General features: G+C 37.5%; 2 protein-coding genes across 2 annotated transcripts in view; one reads left to right on the top strand and one right to left on the bottom strand.

Moving 5' to 3' along the window:
* Nucleotides 1–7,847, top strand: part of LOC122243235 (AP-4 complex subunit epsilon-1) — an 85,640-nt gene extending 77,793 nt beyond the window's left edge. The window contains 3 exon segments of the mRNA XM_086551140.1: nt 1,803–1,874; nt 5,661–6,345; nt 6,448–7,847. Of these exon segments, the coding sequence (XP_086407266.1) occupies nt 1,803–1,874; nt 5,661–6,345; nt 6,448–6,742 (1,052 nt within the window). The 3' untranslated portion in view covers nt 6,743–7,847.
* An 8,457-nt stretch (nt 7,848–16,304) lies between these two features.
* Nucleotides 16,305–25,000, bottom strand: part of LOC122243237 (uncharacterized) — a 22,401-nt gene continuing 13,705 nt past the window's right edge. The window contains exons 8-10 of the mRNA XM_086550787.1: nt 23,479–23,590; nt 22,302–22,376; nt 16,305–16,598 (exon numbers count right to left, since the gene is read on the bottom strand). Of these exons, the coding sequence (XP_086406913.1) occupies nt 16,503–16,598; nt 22,302–22,376; nt 23,479–23,590 (283 nt within the window). The 3' untranslated portion in view covers nt 16,305–16,502. The remainder of the gene's footprint in view (nt 16,599–22,301; nt 22,377–23,478; nt 23,591–25,000) is intronic.

Here is a 25,000-nt window from a genome sequence, read left to right as displayed (position 1 = left end):
CCTCCTTCTTCTCCTCTCCTGAGGGAAAAACTTATACCTCAAACTCTCCTTCTCTCCTCTGGTCTCTCCTCTCACCATCTTTCTCTCTCTCCTCTCCACTCTCCGCCTACCTCCGTTCTCTCTCCTCTCCTCTCTTCTCTCCTCTCTCATCCTCCTCGCTCTCTTCTCCTCCTCCTCGCTCTTCCTCTTACCTCTCCTCTCCTCTCCTCTCCTCTACCTCTCTCTCCTCCTCCTCTCCTCTTCCTCTCCCTCTCCTCTTCTCTCCTCCTTTCTCTCCCTCTCTCTTCTCTCTCTCTTATTCCTCTCCTCCTCTCCTCTCTCTCGTCTCACTCAGTTCTCCTCCTCTTCGCCTCTACCTCTCCTCCACTCTCTCTACTCTCTCCTCTTCTCCTCTACTCTCTCCTTCTTCCTCCATCTTCTCTCTCATCTCTTCCTTCTCTCCTCTCCCCTCCCTCCCTCTCCTCCTCTCTTCCGCCTCCCCTTCTTCTCCTCTCCTCCTTCTCTCATTACTCTCCTCTGCCCTCCCCCTACCTCTCCCTTCTCCTCCCTTCCTATCTCTCACTCATTTTTCCTCCTTCCCTCCCTCCTTCTCCCCTTCTTTTCTCTCGGTCCTTCCTTTTCTCCCCCTCTCTCCCCACCATCCCCCTTTCTCATCCCTTCCTCTCCTCCTTCCTCTCCCTCCTCTACTCCTCTTCTCTCTCTCCTCCTCTCTCCTCTCCAATCCTTCCTCTCAGTTCCTCTCCTCGCTTCCAACTCTCTCCTACTCCTCCTCCTTCGACTCCTACTTCCTCTCCTCCCCCTCTCCTCCAATTCGCCCTTCTTTTCTTTTCTCTCCCTCCCCCTCCTCCTTTCCCAGCCCTTCCTCTCGCTCTCCTCTTTCCCCTTCCTCTCCTCCCCCTCTCCTCCTTCTCTGCTCCTCTTCGCTTCTCTCTCTCCTCTTTCTCCTCTCCCTCCCTTCCTCTCTCTCTCCTTCCTCCGTCCGCTTCTCCTCCTTCGTCGTCTCCTCCTTCCTCTGTCTCCTCTCTTTTCTCTCTCTTGTTCTTCGTCCTCTACCTCCTCCTTCCCTCTCTCTCTCTCCTTCTCTTCTCTTCCTCTCTCATCTTTCAGCCATCTCCCTCCTCTCCTCAACCTCTCTCCTCTCCTCTTCCCCAATTCTCTCCTCCTCCCTACCCCTTTCCCAACCCGCTCTCCTCTCCCTCATCCTCTCACCTCTCCTCACGTCTCTTCCCTCCTTCTACTCCCCCTTTCCCATCCCTTCTCTCTCCTCTCTCTCCTCCCTCTCCTCTCCCTCCTCTCTCTCATCTCTCGATCCTCTCGTCGCTCAAATCACTCTCCTCCACTCAACCTCTCACCCAACTCTCCTCTCCTCTCCTCTTCTCCTCCTCCCCCTCTCTCCTCTCCCCTTGCCCATCCTCTCTCTCTCATCTCCTCCTTCTTCCTCCGTCTCTCCTCCTCCTCCACCATTACCCTTTCCCCTATAACAATCCTCCTCCAATACCCCTCTCCTCTCTCCTCTCCTATCCTACCTCTCTCCCCCCTCCCCCTTTCCCATCCTTCCTCTTCACCACCTCTCTCTCTCCTCTTCTCTACGAAACTCCTCTCCCTCTCTCTCCTTCTCTCCCTCTCCTCTCCTCCTCTCCTTCCTCGCCTCTCCTCACCTCCTTTCAAACTCTCCTTCTCTCCTCCTTCTCTTCAACCTTCCTCCCTCCCAACCCCTTACCCATCCCTTCCTCCCCTCTCCTCCTTCCTCTCCTCCTACCCCTCCTCCTCCTTACTCCTCCATCTCACCCCGTTCCATCCCTTCTCTCCTCTCCTCTCCTCTCCTCTCCTCACCATGCTTCGCCTCGCTCCTTCTCTCCTCTCTCTCTTTCACCGTTCGCTCTCACTCTCCCATCTACCACAATCCTCTACGCCCCCATCTCCTCTCCCGTCTCTCCTCTCACATTCTCTCCTCCTTCTCGCTCTCTCCTCCCTCCCCCTTTGCTTCTCTTCTCTCTTCCCCTCTCTCCTTTCTCCTCTCCTCTCCTCCTTCTCCGCGTCCTTCTCTCACTCCTCCCTCTCTCCTACTCTCCTCCTCCTCTCTCCCTCCTCTTCTCTCTCCTCTTTTCTCTCCTCTCTCTACTCCTCCTTCTCTATCTTCTTCTCCTCTCCTCCTCTCCTTCTCTCTTCTCCTCTCCTCTCCCCTTCCTCTCTTCCTCTCTGCTCTCCTCGGACACTCCTCTCTCTCCCCCTCCTCTCTCCTCCTCTCTCCCTCCCCTCGTCTCTCTCCTCCTTCTCTCCTTCTTCTCTCCTTCCTTCTCTCCTGCTCTCTCCTCCTCTCTCCTCATCCCATCCTCCTCTCTCTTTTCTCCTCTTCTCCGTCCTCTTCTCTCTCACTCTTTCTCTCACCTCCTTTTCCTCTCTCCTCTTCTCCTCTTCCTCTCTCCCCTTCTTCTCCTCCTCTCTCCCTCTTCTCTCCCTCCTCCTCTCTTCCTCTCCTTCTCTCCTCTTCTTCTCTCTCCCTCCTCCCTCCTCCCTACTCTCTCTTTCACTTTCTCTCCTCTTCTCTCCTTTCTCCCTCTGGGTCTCTCCTCCTTCGCTCTCCTCTCCGCTCCTCTCTCTCTTCCCTCCTCTCTCCTCCTCTCGCCCTCTCCCTCCTCTCTCCTCTCTCCTCTTTCGCTTCCTCCTCCTCCCTCCCCCCAGTTGCTTTCCGCATCTCCCTCTCTCTCTCTTTTCCTCTTCTCTCTTCCATCGCTCCTCTCCTCCCTTTCCCTCTTCTTCTCTTCCTCTGCCACTTCTCCTCTCCTCTCCTGCTCTCTCCTCTCGCCTCTCTCTCCTCCATCTCCTCCCTCTCCACATACCCTTCCTCTCCTCTCCTCTCCTTCTCTCCTCCTCCTCTCCTTCTCTCCCTCTCCTCCTTCTCTCCTCCCTTTCTCTCCCCTTCCTCTCTCTCTCTCTCCTCTCCTCCTCTCTCTCTCTTCTACCTCCTTCCTCCCTCTCTCCTTCTCCTTCCTCGTCCTCCTCTCGCCTCCTCTCCTCTCCTCCTTCCTCTCCTCTCTCTCTCCTACTCGCCTCCCACTCTCCCATCCTCTTCTACCCTCTCCTCTCCTCTCCCCTCTCTCCTGTCCTCATCCTCCTTCTCGTCCCCCTTCCTCTCCGTCTTTCATCTCCTCATCCCTCCTCTCTCCTCCCCTCCCTCCCTTCTTCCTATCCTCTCTAATGCTCTCCTCTCCTCTCTCCTCTCCTTCGTCTCTCCGCACCTTCTCTCTCTCCTTTTCTCCACTCTCTCTCCTCCTTTTCTCCTCCGTTTCTCTCCCCCTCCTTCTCTCTCCTCCCTCTCCTCCAGATCTTCCTATAATATTGCGCTCCTCATCCCCTTTAATTTTTTCTCCTCCACTCATCCTCCTCCTCTAGGCCCTCTCGTCCTCCTCCCTCCTGCTCACTCCCTCTCCTCTCCTCTCCTCTCTCCCATCTCTTCTTCTCTCCTCCATCTCTCCCCTCTCTTCGTCCTCCTCTCACTCCTCTCCTCCTTCTACCTCTACTCTCTTCTCCTCTCTTCTCCCCTCCCTCTCTCCCTCCTCTTCTCACCTCCTCCTGCTCTCTCTCCTCTCCCTTTTCCTCCTCCTTTCTCTTCTCCTTCCTCTCTCCTCTTCTCCTCCTTTTTCTCTCTCCTCTCTCTCCTCTCCCCTTTCTTCCTCCTCTTTCCCCTCCTTTCCCCCTCCTCTCCCTCTCCTCTCCTTTCTCCCCCTCCTCACTCCCTCTCTCTCTCCTCCTTCTCGTCCTCTTCTCCTGTGCTCGCCCTTTCTCCTCTCTTCTCTCTACTCCCTCTCCCTCTCCCTCTCCCTCATCTTCGCTCCTCTCCACCTCTCCCTCTCCTCTCTCCTCCTCCGTCATCTCCCTCTCCTCCTTCGCTCTCTCTCCTCTCACTCCTTCTCTCTCTCCTTGCCTCTCCTCGCTCTCTCTCTCAACACCTCCTCTCTCCTCTCTCTCTGCTCCCTCCTCCTCCTCTCCTCTTTTCCCTCCTTCTCTCTCTCCTTCCTCTCTCCTACCACCTCTCTCCTCCTCCTCCCCCTCCTCTCCTCTCCCCTTCTCTCTCTCTCCTTCTCTCCTCCTCACTCTCCGCTTATCCATCTCCTCTCCTCTCCTCTCCTCCTTCTCTCCTACTTCGCCTCCTCCCTCTATCCATCAGTCTCTCCTCCCTTCTCTCCCCTTCTCCTCTCCTCCTCTCTCTCCCCTTCCTTTCCTCTCCTCCCCTCTCCTCCTCCTCCTCTTCCATCTCCCCTCCTTCTCTTCTCTTCGTCCTCCTCCCTCTCTCTCTCTTCACCTCTCCTCTTCTCTCCCGTCCTCTCTCGCTCCTCTTCCTCCTTCTCTCCTCTCTCCCCCTTCTCTCTCCCCCCATCTTCCCTCTCTCCTCTCTCTCCCCTCTTCTCCTCCTCTCTCTCCCTCCTTTCCTCTCTTTTTCTCTTCCTCTCTCTCCTCCTCTCTCCTCTCTCTCATTCACTTTTTTTTTCTCCCCTCCCTCCTTCTCTCCCCCTCTCTCTCCCTCTGCTCTCTCTCTCCTCTCCGTCTCTCACTCCTCTCTCTCTCCTCTCCTCACTCTCCTCCTCCCCCCCTTCTCTCCTCCTCTCCTCTATCCTCTCCTCTCTCTTTTATTCCCTCTCTCCTCCTCTCTCTCTCTCTTCTCCCTCTCTCCTCTCTCTCCTTCTCTCCTCTCTCTCCTCTCTCTCTCTCTCTCCCTTCTCCTCTTTCCTCTTTTTCCTCTCCTCTCTCTCCTCCTCCTCCACCTCTCCCTTCCTTTTCTCTCCTCCTCTCACTCGGTCCTCTCATCTTTCTCCTCCCATCCCTCCCTCTCCTCTCCTCTCTCCGTTCCTCTCCTCTCTCTCTCTCTCTCCTCTCTCTCTCTCTCTTCTCCTCTTCCCATCTATTCTTCTCCTCTCTCTCTCTCCCTCTCTTCCTCTCCCTCTCCTCCTCCCTCCCCCTCTCTCACTCCCTATCCTCTCCTCTCCTCTCTCTCTCTCTTCTCTCTCCTTTCTCCTTCTCTCTTCCATCCCTCTCTCCGTCTCTCTCCGTCCCTCTTCTCCTCCCTCTCTCTCCTACTTCTCATCCCTCCTCCTCCGCGCCTCCCCTCTCTCTCTCCCTCCTCTCTCCTCTTCTCTCTCCTCTGCCTCCTCTAGGGCCTTTCTCACCCCAATCCTCCCTCTTTTTTCCCTCCCCCCGTCTCCTCTCTCCTCTCCTCTCCTCTCTCCTCTCACCCTCTCCTCTCCTCCTCCTTCTCTCCATCTCTCTCTCTCCTCCAACTTTCTCCGCTCCTCTCTCCCTCTCTCCACCTTCTCTCTTCATTCTCTCCTCTCTTCTCTCTCGTCCTCTTCCCTCTCCATCTCTCTCTCTCACCTCTCTCTCTCCTCATCTCTCTCTCCTCTCTCTCTTCATTCTCTTCCTCCTCTCTCTCTCTCTCTCTCTCTCTCTCTCTCTCTCTCTCTCTCTCTCTCTCTCTCTCTGTTATTTTCCTACTATCTCTCTTATTGGCCTTACTCAAGGCACATGTCTACGTAACATTATATATTTATTTACATGCAGACAAAGAGATACGCACACACTTTGAAGTATATTTTTAACTATTTCATATAGTTTTAGCTGTCCATCAGAGACATAATTATAATGCACGTTTGCCTTCTTTTTAGGATTTACTGAAGAACGAAGTATAAAGTCAACAACTGAAGCATCTCAAGAATTACTTTTGAAAATATTTAGCAAAGAAAAGTTATCTTTGGTTTACATAAATCTTATAGCTTCTGTTCTCAATTTGCAGTATTCTAGAGATCCCAAACAAGTCTCCAAGTATTTTACAGACTTGTTGCTAGAAAAAATTTTACTTGTGAATGATTTGAATGAAAATGATGTTTCTGTATTTGAGTGCCTTAAGAATATTGGACTAAATGATGAGATGGTTCGTTTAGACATACTTTCTTACCTACAAACATATATAACAAACAACAGTTTTGGTCTTATTTTTAGGGAATTAGCAAATGAAATTTATTTGTGGCTTGGTTATCCAAACTTAAGTGTACAGGTTATCAAGAACCAAGAAAATATTTTATGCAAAAAAACAAAAACAGATTTAACTTTAAGCTTTCTTGATGATTATGTTATTCAGGCTCTTGAGGATGGTGCTATTCCCTTTAAACCCTTTAGTGTTTCCCTAAATAATTCGAGTTCTGAAGAAAAAGTCAATAATGAACTTCAGGAAACATACCTGAGCACATCTACTGTACCCAGCATGGGTTCTGATGATGCTCAGTCATCAGCTCCCTCAACAAGTACTCACCTGACTACAAGCACATCTATGAACAACGCCATGATCAGCAGGTAATGTAGTGTAATTTTGATTTAACAGATTTTGAGTGTGTATTTTTTTCATATTGACTTATTCAATATTGGGTTAGTTCGTTGTATTAAACTCCTTTTCAGAAGTATGCTTACTTGTGGTAAACGAGTCTGGAGCAACGAGGGCCGAATTCATCAGAAGTCAGAGGGGGAACCACCTATAAGATCCGCTGCAGATTGTTCCTTGAAGTCAGTTGTTCAAAATGAAAACGATTTCCCACTGAATGACGATGATGAAAATGATATGACGGAAGGAAGTGTTGAACTTGCAGATGAAGCACAAGAGGACAAACAAAGAGAGCAAGATACCATGTCTATCCAGAGGTCCCAGTTGACTCAGGCATTACTGGCTGGTCTTGGTATGACAAAATCAAAGTAACAACTTTCAAGGCAAACATTGTAAGTACTATTGTCAACAGTATTGAAATATGTACAGGGGAAGTTCCAATACATTAATTGTGTACTACACTGTATGTTATGGTGATTTGCATTCCTTTCTGTTTTTTTTATTCAGTCCACCTTTACCTGCTGCCCTGCTCTGAGTTTCAATGGAAGTTTATACTTACAATCAAGCACACAAGCTCCAAAGCTAACAGTTCAACAAATACATGACAGAATATTTGGACATAATTACACACCCATACACAAACAAAATACACCTGCACACACACATATATACTTACAATTACACATACAGTGGTGTTGCATAAGAGTTTAATGAAATTTCTGATATATTCGTGCGAATGGTTACATATGATTTTGATTTTGAGGTTGAAGATTGGAAATATAAAGTTTTTCCTTGGGTAGCAACTGTTACTTCCTATTTGCTAACGTCTAAATGGTATGAAAAATTGACATTTCCTTCAAACTTTGCTTTTGCGACCAGGATGACAATATTTCTGAAATTTACCAGGCTAGTGACGCTTCCTCTGATTTGCGGCATGCACACTTTCATTTAACAGGACTTTGTGAGACCAAGGTCTCTGATCAAGTAGCCAATGGATAGTGCGCCGACCTCGCATCCCCGTGGTCTGCAGATCGATCCCTGTCCAAGCTCATGAGTTTCCACTGTCGCCGGACCAAGCTCAGATCGAGTCAACACTTGTTGGCATATTCTCTCACGAGTCAGCACACGCTGACACAGGCGGGCACGCCTCAGTGCATGTAAGCCCAGCGAAGTATCTGCTCCGCAAATCTGACTTAAACTTATCCTTACCTGATCAAGTTGTTGAGGTATTTTTGGTTGGGGTAGATACAGCTCTGTAATCTGGATCAACGACTTCCTTCTCTTCTGATTTGGGGAATGTCATTGGGGAGATGAATGACGGTCATGAAATCAAAGTTTGAAGAAAATGATAGTCATTTCCTTTGCTTTCTAGGAAATAACACTGGCCAAAGATTTTTTTTTTTTTTTGCTCAGTGTGACTAATGTTGTATAAGTAAATATCTTACTTTATGTACGCACAATAAAACTTGTTTTTTCTCATAGTGGTTGGATAATCATTTCCCCTTTTACATTTTGTATTATCATTGTTCTCTTTGATATAGCTGGCCAGACCTCTCTCGGCTTATTTGTTGTGAAGATTATCAGAATTAAATGTAGGCTGCATACCCACTAGCCTAGGCTGGAATAATCATTGTTTGGCTCAGGTCCCTTAGCATATTAATCATTTATTTATGAGCATGTTGACGAAGCTTGGTACAAAGTGCAGATTAACAATTAGCATTTATCTGTTGATACTACCCGCGAAGGCATTTGAAGATTTACCATTATATTACTTGCAAACTGTATTGTACATATTGTATTGTACTAAAGTGTCAAGGCAGGGATAGATATGTATCAAATGCCCATGAACAAATGGAGATCTTGTTCATGAACCTTTTTATTGGTGATTTTTGTGGCCATACTTTACGTCTGCTGATTAGATAAAATGAGATCTAAATTTTACTTTCTTTTCATTCCGGTGTGATTGATTTAGCAAGCTTCTTCACAGCTTATTTAGCTTTTGTAGGATACCTTTAGCTTCACCCACTAGTCTGTTCTCATTATTAGCGCAATAATGCCTTTTTGCAGTCGTAGAATACAGGTGACATGAACGTGCCGACGCGAGTAAATTATTGTTTTTTATCCATCAAGGTTTTTTATAATTATTTTTACAATCGTGTTAGGAGTGATATTAAGATTTAGTGACAGATGGTGGAAAATAGCATAATTTTTTTTATTATTACCCTTTTAAAATCCGAAACATAAATAGCACAACTCTCTCATGTCACTAACAGGAAAGAAAGCCTTGATTGGCACCCATCCACCAATTTCAGAGAGCAAGATGCCGACCTCCGACTCTAAAGTACCAGGTAGCATGAGAAGAGGAATATGAACCAGATCATGTGCAGTGGCTGCAGTGTGACCCTGTGTCATATGGCTGGTTTGTGCTGTGGCTCTCGAAGCCTTACATACAGGTCGCCTTCCTCTTCTCCATCTCTTCATATTTTTCCGTTGGGGATGGTTATTTCTTCCGTTTTTGCTTACGAAACTGTAACACTTCCATTAGAATGATTGTTAATAACACAATGAGGGACAAAAAAGACTAATTTCATAATTAGTGAATGAAAGAGAGCAATAAAGACTTGTATATGGCGCGTGACGCTCCCTACCTCTGAAATAAAACCTGTCTAGTGTTCCATGCAGGTCTTACTGATGCCCGTCTTGTGTTCCTAACTAGAAAATGGATGCCCCGTATGCTATCTGTCATTACACAGAACATTGATACAATCCATTGAAGACTGTCCAAGAACAAGGCAGATCTGTATCCCGCAGGAAACAGTAAAGGCCACGGATGTGTACTTTACTGCTCGTCTGATGATCTGGATTTGAATCCTTCCCTGGTACCCAGGACTTGACGTTACTGAGGAAAGACAGGGAACTTCATATCAGGAATCTTGCTGAGAAGATTGCAAGCTATTCTAAGTAAATGACCTTGATCCTGCCTGCCAGGCCCTCAGAAAGCCTATCTCAAAGCCCCTCCCCATAGATGCCAGCAGGTCGCTCAGTAGCAAAAATATCATCTCAGATCTGGTTAAAGTGTGAGAGGATTTTGAGTTCCTGAACTGGATACGGGTGAATAAATGGTGCCATTGCCTGTCATTCTCCACATTGAAATGTGGCAAGGAAGCTGTTATTTGCGACACCCCTGCTGAAGTCTGGTGGTAAACCATGGCTTGTGAATTGCATGTTGTCCTGGTTGCCATCTGGCAATCAAGTACCAACACACCAGACTTGTTTAAGGGCATGGTTATCCCTCACTGGAGTAGGAAAGGAAATCACTGGGACTGCAACAATCACCCAGGCTTGTGTAGTGGATCGCTATTAAATACGATTGTCACCTCTAGAAAAAAGGGAAGAGATAATCCAACTCTTTCCCACAGACGAGCCATTTTCTTTGCGAGTCGCAATAGATGCCGCTAGAGCCCCAACTCATCAAACAGTATCTGTAACGGAAAAAAAAATAAATCAAAGCTAATTAGTTGTTTTACTCTTGGCTTTGTTTTCATTTGCCTCATCTTTATTCTTGCATTATTTTAAACAGTATTATTTAAAAATTACTTTTTTCCATTATTATTTCCCGCCACCGAGGCGCCATCAGCCTTTGGAGTGAGCTCTCACTTTTTTGGATCCCTTTGAATGCGTTGATTTTAGTCCTGAGACCATGTTTATTCTGGTCTTCCTAGTCCATACAGATGGCATTTTTATACGAGTGATCAAACAGTATCATTGGTTTTGGGAGGACAAATCATTCCCAGTGTAGGATATGTGTTTTATGTTGATTTACTCGTGAATGTAATAAATACAAAGTACATGTATAACTCTTAGTCTATGCTCTATGATGTCATAGAGCATAAACAAAGGAAGAAAAGGAACAAAGGGAATTACAAAACTAAAGCCCATAATAAGTAAAACGGTGGTTCAGATAGCTTAAATGATTTAAAATAGATAAACAAGAGAAACTACCTAGTTATAGCCTATGCGAGTGAGAATCTTGCATTCCTTTCGGGCATAGACCACACAACCACGTTATTTCGCTCACCCGCGTAACAGAATGCAGCTCTGCCTATACAAGTTCACTCACTTGCTATTCATCATTTCTACAATTCTTTTGAAACGATAATTCTTCAAGCTCGGCAATACATCATTCCAATACGACAATTAAATAGGTGATGGCAGTGAGAACGTTACACTTTCGTGTGAGACCGATATCAGTGGTTGTCTAACAAAGGAAAGTGAAAACATGTCCAGCGACTGACAAGCACGACACGTCCGCGTCCACGACACGTCCCTCTGAACTAAAACTAGTATGCCGGACAGGTGGCACTGGAACCTCTTTCGGTGAGAACAACCAAATAGATGCACATTTCCAACTGGTTGATTGACTACTTTCATAAAGCTAAACATCAGTCTGCAAGAACTAACAATCAGAACATGAGGGGATGGAAGACGAAGAAAACACATCAGAAACCGTTCACAGAAATGGTGGTCCAGAAGCTTCCGTCAAAGGACAAGATGCTGCAGCTATACCGCTCCAGACGCGACTTTTCACAACGACCGCAGCGGCAAATCCACCGATCAGACAAGCAAATGAGAAACGTGCGTTTGCTGGAAATAAATCTGCATCTCTTTTGGCACTTAAAGAAGGGGATCAGACTTTCTTGATTGCTGGTAATTATGCAAAGCAGTGCTACATCATGCTTATGTTTAATGTTAAAGTTCAAATTATATAATTTCTTGATCTCCATTCGTTCCTGATTGATTTACATAGGTGTTGATTCATTGCTTTTCACAGCCACTCCTTTACTTTTTCTTCTCAATTTCTCTTTATATCTGGCATGTATATATATATGTATATATATATATATATATATATATATATATGTATATATATATATATATATATATATATATATATATATTAATATATATATATAAAACTATAGCACATATATATATATGTGTGTGTTGTTTGTGTGTGTGTGTGTGTGTGTGTGTGTGTGTGTGTGTGTTGTGTGTGTGTGTGTGTGTGAGTGTGTGTGTGTGTGTTGTTTGTTGTGTGCTGTGTGTGTGTGTGTGTCGTGTTTGTGTGTGTGTGTGTGTGTGTGTTTTTGTTGTTGGTGTGTGGTGTGTGTGTGTGTTTTGTGTAGGAAATGATCCAAGATGACTGAAACTGTTTCTCATTGTCTTCCAATAAAATCAGTGTTTTTTGTGAGTATATGGGTTTATCTCCATATATGTTATGTTATATATTATATATATATTATATATATATAGATCTAATACTATCACAAAATATATATAAATATATATATATTATATATTATATATATATAAATATATGTATAAAATTATATATAATTGTACTATTACAATATAAATATAAGATATATATATATATATATATATATATATATCTATATACTATATAAAAATCGTACTATATAATATATCACTATATATATATATATATATATAATATATATATATATTATATCTATATATATATGATGAGTACAATATAGTATATATATATCTGTTATATATATATATAGTTATATACTAAATATAATACTATATATAAATATATATAATATAATATAATATTAACAATATATAAAACTACATGTCTATATATATAATGTTTACACACACACATACATTTATATATATATATATATGTATGTATAATACATAGATGAATATATATACAAACTCTTTATATTACATAAATGTACATTGTATATACATATATTTACATATATCCTCTACATAAAATGTACATGTATATATTAACATATATATACATATATATATATATCTATAATATATATATTATAGTTGTAAGACTGTATATAATTAAATATATAAAATCTGTGACATATGTATATATAAGTAAATAATAATGTATATATATACATATTTATATATTATAAATACATACTATATATATACTCAAAATATATAAAATAATCTCTATACACATTAAAATACCTTAAATAAATATATTTATACATATACCACTCCAACATATACCAATATAATATATACATATACATATACATATACCACAAAAATCTATATACTAAAATATATCTATAAATATCATATCTACATATATATCTACATATCAAGGGTCTTATATACAATATATAAATATAATACATATATACATATACATCTATATACATTACATTCATATATATACATATACATTAATATATACATAAGCATTTACATATATAGATATAATATCATATATAAAATAGACTCTTATAACCGATCATATAATACATCCATATACAATTAAATCTATCTATTATATAATATATTACTTAAACATATATAAAATATATCATATACATTAATTTACATTAATCAATATAAAAATATATCTATATATATACATCAAATATAAATATATCTTTCTATATATATATATATCACCCATCATACATTAATAATAATTATTAATTATGTATATATATATATACATATACTAAATATATATCACATAAACTATATATATATAAATATATAAATCTATATACTAAAATATACATACACATATATACATGCATATATATACATACCATATATAAAAACCTAAATAATATATTCTACAAATATACCCAACTCTATATAAATAATATATATATATATATCTCATATAATATATATATCTATATAAACCCCAAATATAGATATAGATACCATAGATCGATAAATAGATATTTAGAATTATATATATAGAATATATAATATCAGTATATATATAATATAAAATATATATGTATATATGTTATATGTATATGATATATATAGGTACCTATATGTATATATATGTATATATTATATGTATATATATATACATATAAATAAAATATATACATATATGATATACATATATATTATATATAAATATATCTACATAATGTAAACATATATAATATATAAAAATATTTATATATTATATAAATATATAATATATTATATAGCCTATATACATATATGTATAAATTATATATACATATATAATATATATAAATATATATACATAGAATATACATCTATATATATCATCTCTTTACAATATGTAGAAAAACATATAGATATACATATATATACATATAAATCACATACAATCTATATATATATATATATATAAATATAAATGATATATAAATATATATACACACCCACACACACATATGATTATACACACACACACACACACACACACACACACACACACACACACACACACACCACACCCACACACACACACACACCCACACACACATATATACATAATATATAAATTATATATATATATAAATATATAGTAAATATAAATAATATATATATATGAATGTATATATTGTATGTATATATATATATATAATATATAGTTATATATCTATATATATATATAAAAATAATAAATCTAATATGATTGTGTGTGTGTGTGTGTGTATAAACATATGTGTGTGTTGTATAATACTATATATATATATATATATATATATATATATATATAAAATATAAATATATAAACTTTTGAATCTAATAATGATACAACCCACACCCATAAATAATATAAATATATAATATATATCTAAATATATATATCACTATATATCTGTGTATGTATTATGAATGTATATAAATGTATCTAAATCCATCAATAATACATAAATTTACAAGTATATACACCTATCGGTTGGTGATACCATCAAACTAAAAAATAAAAATCAAACACTCTAACTATATTACTCTATATATCTATATAAATATCGATAATATAAATATGTAAGTCTAATGTATAGATAGCACACACACACACACCACACACCCACACCCACCACACACACACACACACACACACACACACACACACACACCCCCACACACCCACCCACATACACACACACACACACACACATACACACACACACACACAACCCACCCACACACGCACACACACACACACGCGCCCACACCCACCCACACACACACACTCGCACACACCCACCCCCCACCCCACCCCCCCCCACACACACACCCCCCCACCCCCACACACACACACACACACACACACACACACACACACACACACAAATATATATCACAAAATAACAACACACACCAACCTACACCTACCCTCAAAAATCCAGAGTAGCCAACCACAAACAAACACCCACACACCTCCCCACACCCACCCACACACACCTAACATATAAAAATATAATAACACTATATATTAAATAACTATATATATAATATATAAATATATATTTATTAAATAGTATATAATATATACACACACACAACTCACTCAAAATATATGTGTTTGTGTGTGGTGTGAGAGTGTGTTGTGTGTATCCCCTTATCTATATAGACAAACTATAACTCTAACACTCAATCATCACAACTATATCTAACAATCTCATTCTAAAACAATATTTACATACATATCAACAATATATCACATAAGTCTAATCCCACTCCAACCCAACACCCTCACTAAATCACACTCTCACTCAAACAACCTCTAAAAGAACGATAGAATAGATCGAACGATAATAAATTGTATATATCAACGATATATAAATATAATTTATATTTATTTTATATAGTCTAAGTTTACTAATCTATATATCTCTCTAACTATAAGCACCTCTATGTATCCCCCCACTTTAGCAAAGAATATAAAACAATCAAACCCATGAAACTGACACTCATTCTATAAATACACACAATCAAACAAAATGTATAAATTAACCCAAACTCTCTCCATCACAACTACACTCTAATCCCACAACACACACCCTCCTCTCCCCCACACAACACACTCTCCCACTCACTAACTATCTATAACAATCTCTCACACTATCTCTAAATCCTCACCCAATTCACAACTCATCACAATCTAACTAACACCTCTAACTCTCTATCAAACACACAATCTCACCATCTCACACTGCCACCCCCCTCCCACCCACACCCCCCCCTCAAACACCTCACACAGACACATATCTGAAACACTCAAAAACACTTACTCACACACAGACACAGTCACTGACACAGACACTATCAACACACACTCTCCCCACCCCTATCACACATAACACACACACTTTTACTCACAATCATTCAATCAAGCATTATATCAACAACAAATCACAATAACACACAAACTCTACAAACTACAAAAACTCATAAAACTAACACACAAAAATTGTGGTAGTGTCTAGCCCCAATATGTAATAACTACTCAATAACTCACACTATCACACAATACATAAACACACTCACACTATGTATAAAATAAGACCACACTCTCTACACAGTTGTGTGACAAAGACATTACCAAAATCACACTTTCAAATAAAACAAACACAATCTAACACTCAGTCAACAGTTCTGACATACTTACACCCTCTAAAACACAACACCAACAAACACCACACACACACACCACACCAACACCAACACACACATCACCCGACAAACCACCCCGCACATTACCTCAGGCCACCTTACAAAACAAAAATTTTTGCTCGTCTTGTTAAGTTATCAATTATCATCATTCCATTCCGGACGTTGGTTTGCATTTGAATTTTTAATTGCAGTCATTACTCCGGTGAGTTTATATATTGGTAGTTGAACATGTAACCTACATTTATTGCGTGTCAAACACCAGTAATTCGCGGAACAGGCAAACGTGTTTTCTGCTCAAAGGTAAATTCGTCGGGGATAAGGGGGAGGGGTCGGTTAGAGAAAAGGATGTCGTAGAAAGGACTGCGTGAGTCTAGGCTGATATTACGGAAAAAAGTTTCAGAACCACTGTTCTCATATAACATTCATTATGTAGGAATGATCAAAAGACACGACATTAGTTTATGACCATTTTAATTTGTCATCTGATAAGATCATCTGTATAAATATTCACCTGAAACTCGTCTAACAAATGAAAAACAAATTCTTTTAGGCAAATAACAAAAAATATTTATATTCTAACTGAAATATCCCTATATATGTGATTTGGGACTAATCCACTACTTGATGAACAGCTGCCCTGTGGAACGTGAAATTAGCTTGTTTGTGCTGCAAGTACTTTGTTCTTCCTTTTAACATCATTCCAGGTATATCTGCTATTACCAGGACTCTTGTGTTCTTTAAGCCTGGGCTGCAAGGGAAAAAATGTACTGTCAGTTTATGGTAGACCAAAGCCAACAGTTTTGAATTCTTTGGTTATTCAAAACACTAAGAAGTTTGATTATTTCTGAAAGGTTTGTTATGTATATTTCTCTATATATTCCCCACGGCTATGTCCGGGTAAAGCATCAGAAGATTCCAGACAGTGAGAGAGAGAAACATATACATATACATACAGTATATATGTGTATATATATAATATATGATATATATTATATATATATATATATGTATATATATATATATATATATATATATATATATATATATATACGAAATGGGAATCCCCAGGGCTTTAACTTTAAAGCAGTGGTTCCCAACCTTTTCATTACCAAGGACCCCCTTTATTTAAATGAGTTTCCCACGGACCCCTGGATATTGAAAGGTCTGTCAACTTACCATGCTAACTTTATTAAACTAGCAACCAACTCGTCTTACTAGATTCATATCAACAGAAAGACATATGTAAATAAATATTTTTAAAAATATGAAAATAAATGAAAATAAAATAGATAAGATAAGAAATACTGTACAGAAAAATAACTCTATCTCATGAGATGGTTGATACTGATTTGCTGATACCGTCTACAGAATTTCAGGTTCAATATGTTTATCCTTATCTTTGTATGTATATATATATATATATATATATATATATATAGAAGATATAAATAATATATATAAAGTATGGTATATATATATAATATATACGTTTATGAATATAATATATATATTATGTATGTATTATTATATATATATAATATATATATATATAAAAATATATATACTATATATATATATATAATTTATGTAAATAGTATATATATATATATTATATATATATATATATATATAATATGTATATAGAATGGTATGTATATATATAAAAATATATAAATATTATATACTATATATATATTATATATATATATATATAGAATGTATATGTAATATACATATATCTAATGTGTAATATATATATATATATAATATATATATATATATATATATATATATATATATAAATATATATATATATGTATGTATAATGTAATAAAACATATATATAATAATATATATCTGTATATATATATAATAATATATATAATATATATCTATAGATTTATTGTAAGTATAATATAAATATAATGAATCTATATAAATCTATCAAAATATAAATATATATATATATATAATGTATGAATCTAACTAAAAATATATATCAATAAATAATTAATATATATATATATAACTTTATGTATCTCATATATATCAACTATATAACATTAATGAAAATAAATATATATCTCAATATATATATATACCTATCCCTATCCAACAAAAATACAATCAATAAATTTCTAAATATATATATATATATATATATAAAGTCTTTCAAACTACACAAGTGAACACATATAAACTATATTTATATCTAAACCTATACATAGGCATATACATATAAATATACTCTCTATATATATTTATCTATATATATAGTATATAATATAACACATAAATCTATGTATATAAATAAATTTTTTTTTTTTTTTTTCAGCCGTATCATCCACTGCAGAATTAGGCCTCTCCAAGAGGTTATAGCCAGGGACCCCACCTAGCCTGGCCCTAATTGTATCTTGTAATGGGTATATATCACACATATGTGTATACACAAGTAGGCAATCTAGGTCACGTTCCTTGCCGCAAGGGCAACAACTACACGCAGCCGGGTCTTCGAACGCTCGAACTCAGATCTTTCGGTCAATTCTCAGTCCGATGCTCTAAACCACTCGCATAATAGATTATGCCTATATATTTATATAAATGCATGTATATATATAAATATATATAATATAATATACTATATATATATATATATATATATCTATATATATCATGAAATGCATGTATATTAAAATATATATATATAAAATAAGTATATATAATATAAATATATACTTAAATTATATTGTAATAGATTATTTACATGTATGTATATATATATATATATCTACTAAATATCTATATATATATTGTATATATATGTATATCAAAGTATTTATATCTATATCAATATGCTATATATAAATAAATAAAAATAAATATATATTGTATAAACTATGTACATCTAAGAGTATAATATATATATACATTTGTGTATATAAATATATATGTATATAATATGGCGCATATTATATATAAATACTATATTAAATAAATATATATATGATATATATATGTATAAATACGGTATATATACTAATATATAAAAATATATAATAAGTTATATATATATATATAAAATTATATACATATAATATATGATAGGTATATATAATATATATATATTGTATATATATAGATTATATTATTGTATATATATATATATATATATATATATAATATAGTATATATATATATATAATTAATGTGTGTATGTATGTATATATGTGGTTGTGTTGTATGTGATTTAGATGAAAGAACTCTTTGATGTGTAGCATACTGTAGTGAATGTATGTATATGTGAGATGTGCTGTGGTATGTGTGTATGAATGTAAATATGATTTATTGTATTAAGATTGTATTACTAAACAGATTTTTGTTTTGACATTTGATTATGTAAGACCACTCTTGTGAGGTGTGTGTGTGCGTGTGTGTGTGTGTGTGTAAGATGGTCTTACTCGTATTTTACGATAGAGTCCATTCACATTAACTTACTGTAATTATAATAAAGAACTATGAAAGATCCAATTTAGGTAAAAAAAAATCTATTACATACAATAATTAGGTCATGTGTGCTCTCACTTCATGCGGCTATTTTAAACACCTTGACTGGATGAGTGAATTCGCAGTAGTACAGGTAGGAGACGCTGGGCCACGTGTGCAGCTGTGCACATGTGCTCCGTTTAAATATAAGGAAGCAAAACTATAATTCCATTAGGAGCCAGGCAAATATACATGGTTACTGGATCGTATAACCCATTCATGATAATGAGAAACAGAGATAACTCCTGTTTGCTTTTCGACTTACGTAGACCAAGAAAAAGCATGTATGTTTTTTCTCATGCCTATTTGCCATGCGTGCTTCGTTGATCTGGTTGGCCCTGTACTAGCTACCAATTATTATTATGTGCCTGCCACTTGTTTAATACATGTGTTTGTTTTTGCGTGTGCCATATAACATACTTCTAATATTCTAGTAAATAGTGATTGCTAATTAAGGGTTGTTTTTATTGCAAATACATTTTAACTGCTCATTTTAACATTAATAAAAAATACATGAAGAACTATGAACATTGTACGTATGATGTAATCAAACTATAAGTTTATAGATTCTTTTGGACATAACAAAATTATGCAGAGTATTTTAGTTAATTTTGAGGACCCCTTGTAAAGCTATCGCCCGTGCATAAAAGACACCCCTGTTTACTCTTGCTTCAAATTTTGCTTTGTAATTTTCTCTTGCTTCGCCCAGGCTTTTCCTCTTATATATTAAACATATGAATCCTTTCCTGCTCTCTTGTAGGTGACGTATTTTGTATTTTGTAGAAAGTATTGATGTCTGTCATACGGTATCGTAAAATACTACGGTCTCTCCCTTCCCACTTTTCCTTACTCCCCAACCGTGCTTCCAGGTATTCAACATTCCTCCTATGCCGGTTCCCTCTTTCTCTGGCACTGAGGTTTGGGTCTCGGCCAGCTTTTTCCTGAAGGTTTGCCTTACCTGACTTCCCCCTCTGGGGCAAACGTGCTAATCACATTTATTGTCGGGCAAGTGCAAACAGTACGCCGATGTCATCGATGTCAGCCGTATCTGCTGACATCGGTGACTATTTAAATAGCGACTCAACAAATGAAAATTGTAACAGGTATACATAATATACAATATACAATCTCACAAGCGTAGGAGGCAGTGATAGAATACAGTGAGGGAATTGGAAATTCAAATCAAAAGAAAGGAGAAGCCTTTTTTTCTTGAAGGCTAAGGACATACCAGCAGTGGATAAGTGGAACCACTGGCGTCCAGCGATAAAATCTACTATTGGCAGGACAACGAATGACAAAGCACTCTGGAAGTAGTTAGGAATGTGTGGAAACAATGACGAATCAAAAAGAAAAAACGCCATCCCAATAACAATAGGGATGTTGCGGATCCTCTTTAAATCGCAGTTCCATTGTGTTACATCATTATCCTCATTATCATATTATTTCCATAATTAACTAATAATATCAATAGTGTAGTTGTATTATCCTTTGTTGTGATATTTATCATTATCATCATAATCCCTTTGTATGAATTATGAAGAAAATGGAATTATACCGTACATTTATATAAGCTAAGATACTTACGAGAAACGGGAGTATGGAACGGCCATGAAGAACACATGACCTTCACGAAACGAAAACTGAAAAAACATAACGCCCTCTAAGCGTGGGTTGGGGGCGGGGTTGGGGGGGAGGGAGGGGGGGGGGGGGTGGGGGGGGGGGGGGGGGGGGGATCGGGGGGTGGGGGGGGGGGGAGGGGGGGGGTGGGGGGGGGGGGAGTATCCCGTTGCTGTAGGTAGATCCAGACCAAAACACTGTGGACAAAATTCTCAGTATAATGGCATTACTGAATTCGGGCTGAAGTAATTTAAAGGTGAAAATGTGTTGATCTTTTAGTTACAAGGATAATCTTTTAGCATTACTACTTATCTATTTGATCAATCTACTAAATCATGGGTTTAATTTACCGTGACTTGTAAGTATTCTTCTGGCCCTACCGCTCAGATACCGAAAAATCGACACTGACAACAACTTAGATACATGCTTAGCTCTTCTTTTCGTTTTCCTCTTTCCCCAAAAGTGTGAAACCGGCTATTTATATGTGAGCGTCCTCGTCCGTTGGTTTGTCTAGGAAAACTGATAACTACAGAAATTATAATATGTGTCACTTTCTGATTGATGATCGATTAAACTGCATTGAGTTATTGTGTTCGGTTTAACAAAATATCCAGTGGATTTTTTTTTCTTGTCGTTTTACCATTTCCTGTCTGCTATTTAATTTTTCACATTTACACTTGAAGCTTTGGTACCAGGACAATCCATGACTATTGCATTTTTGACCGTAACATGTGAAATTGAAAAGCCCATTGTGTGTGTTTCTTTTACTCTATTTTTCCGTAATTTGCTTCATTACTCTCTACCATATTTTCCAATTTGGTAAATAGACCGTTCAGTCTCTCTTTATGTAAAAATTGAGTTTTTAGTCTGGAAAATTATAAGTTATGCACTTTGATATAGGAGTAGACTGTGTGCATACTGCCCGCCTTTCATCTTTATTTTCTACACCTATTTTACTCTTCGAGGGAGTTTCTCCGCCGTTTCTTGAAAGCGTTTCGCGGAGGCTAGGTTGGATAGGGAGAGGAGGACAGATATCAAACAAGCAAACAAAGGAACAGGAGGACCCCATACCCAAAGTATGATCAGCTGTGACCTGACCTCACCCCATCCCTTCTCTGGATCTACTTAACTCTCTTTTAATCAGACACAACATAACGTTCATTCGTTTAGTGTCAGCATCAACAGTGACTCATGAACTTCAGATGTGTTCAACTCAGAGCAATTAAACCTTTATTTTACTGAAAATGAGACGGACCTCTTCTAGACCCTAAATCGTTTGGCTGCTGCCTACCTTCATAACATGGTGGAAAGTGAAATCGTCGTCGTAGTGCTCCATCTTGAAGTAAACGACAAACGAAGATCCATTCTGTGGAAGACGAAAATGTATTGTTGAGTCACAAACGCAATACGCATATGCATTTATATATATATATATATATATATATATATATATATATATATATATATATATATATATATATATATATATTAAATATATGTATATTAAGTGTATATAAATATGTAAGGGGGGGGGGGGGGGGGGGGGGGGGGGGGGGGGGGGGGGGGGGGGGGGGGGGGGGGGGGGGGGGGGGGGGGGGGGGGGGGGGGGGTGGATGTATATATATATATATATATATATATATATATATATATATATTTATATGATATATATTATATATAGTATCACATATACTTAAATGCAACGTCACACAAACTATTGCTCCATCTGAAGTAGAACGACAAAGCGAAGTATCCATTCTATGGACGACGAAAATGTATTGTTGAGTCACAAACGCAATACGCATATGCATTTATAAATATATATATATATATATATATAAATATATATATATTATATATATTATATATATCGATCTATATATATAATGTATATATATATATGATGTATATTATATGTATTATTAAGTATATAATATGTATAAATATATTTAAAGTAAAATAATAATAATAAATATATTTATAAATATATATAAGTATATATATATAGTATATATATGTAAATATATGTATAATATAGTATGTATATATATTATATATAAACTATATATATATATATAAATATATATATATATATATACATATATATACAAATACATATATGCCACGCAACACAAACTTCAAGTTGCTCCATCTTGAAGTAAACGCAGAAAACGAAGGATCACAATTCAGTGGAAGCCGACAATGAATTGCTGAGTCCACAAACGCAATACCCAATGCAATTATAACTATATATATATATATATAAAGTATAATATATATTATATAATATAGTATATATATATACATATATAATATATGTATATATATATATGTAATATATATGTATATATAGTATATAGATCATTATATATATATATAATAAATATATATATAAATATAATATTTATATATATAAATAAAATAAACATCAAAACCATAAAATGCACGCACACAAACGCAAGGCTTACCATCTGGTCCGGGAAGAAGAGTGGATCTCCGCAGTCGATGGTGCGGTTTCCAAGCGGTTCTGCGTCAGTGATGGCCCAATATAGATCCTGGCCATATTTATGGTGCAATAACCTGTAGGTAGCGATGTTTTTGGCAATATAGAGATGAAAGCATGACATCAGTGTAGTAGTGTGTAAAGAAGCATAATCTACAAATGTATGGTGATTTTTTATATTTATCCATCCGTACAAACTGGTGTTATAGTTCGAGGTTCTGATGCCAAATTTTCAGGCTTGAAATAAGAGGTATAGTGACAGTGGGTGGGGGGGTGGGGGGTGTTTTGTTATGGTGTATGTGTGTGTGTGTGGTTTGGGGGGTTTGGGGTGGGGGTTTAGGGGGGGTTGGGGGGGGGGTATAGTACCCACAACACAATCACTCCCCGCTAAAAACACACACAGCAACACACATACATACATAACATATATATATTATATATATATATATAATATATTAATATATATATATATATATATATAATATATATATATATATATATATATATATTGTATATATATATATATATGTGTGTGTTGGGGTGGGGTGGGGTGTTATATTATATATATATATATATATGGATATATAATAACTTATATATATATATGCGAGTAAGCGTATATGGAGTTATATATATCTAAAGACTCTAACAATTACACACACACATACACGACACATAATTACACTCTAGTTCACACTCACAGAGATATATATTTATATATATATGTAAAATGTGTGTGGTTGTGTGTATAGTTAATTTGTAAATGTGTACTGTGTGATAGTGTGTGTGTGTGTGTGTGTGTGTGTGTGTGTGTGTGTGTGTGTATGTATGAATGAATGTATGGCGGCTCAGTTCCTTGCTAATGCCATTCAGGTTCCCCCAGATTCGCATCTCGGACTGAACTTGATTAAGAGTTGTTTGCTTGGATGTCCCGCATGGTCATGATGCTACGCCTACAGCTCAAGGAAACACTGGAAACCCAAGGGCTTCGACCCCCCGCACCCCGACTGAATCCTACACCTGTTACGGGAACAGACCATGATCGAGATATCATATATGTAAACAAGAGAAGGCCCAGCACAAAGGCCACTCCTCTGACTAGCATCATATATTTTACGGAAGGCTCAGTTGACCCCTTACTTCATCACGCATACTGCAAGCACTGGTTTTGTGGCAAGGGATAAAGCTTCATCCATTCAGATCACAGAGAATGCCTCCTCGCTACAAGTAGTGGCTTTCTTCACCGTAGGAACCCTATAGCCCATATTGCCTGGATGGAGGGACACGAACTCTCGGCCAGGGCAAACGTGTCATCTTTAGCTGGGTCCCTGGCCAGAATGGCATCCGAGAAAAGGATACCAACGCTCTCCGCATTAAGATCAAGAGACGGAGAAGTGATCAGGCGCAGATTAAGACTGGGCTGTCAATGTACATGGCAAATTGTAGATACCATTGAGCAAAGTGATCAATATTGTAAGCATTGTCAG

The sequence above is a fragment of the Penaeus japonicus genome, unplaced genomic scaffold, assembly GCF_977035675.1.
Source record: "Penaeus japonicus unplaced genomic scaffold, GWHDUDI00000001_assembly GWHDUDI00000024, whole genome shotgun sequence".
Classification (NCBI taxonomy): Eukaryota; Metazoa; Arthropoda; class Malacostraca; order Decapoda; family Penaeidae; genus Penaeus; species Penaeus japonicus.
This window is presented reverse-complemented; position numbering and strand designations above follow the sequence as displayed.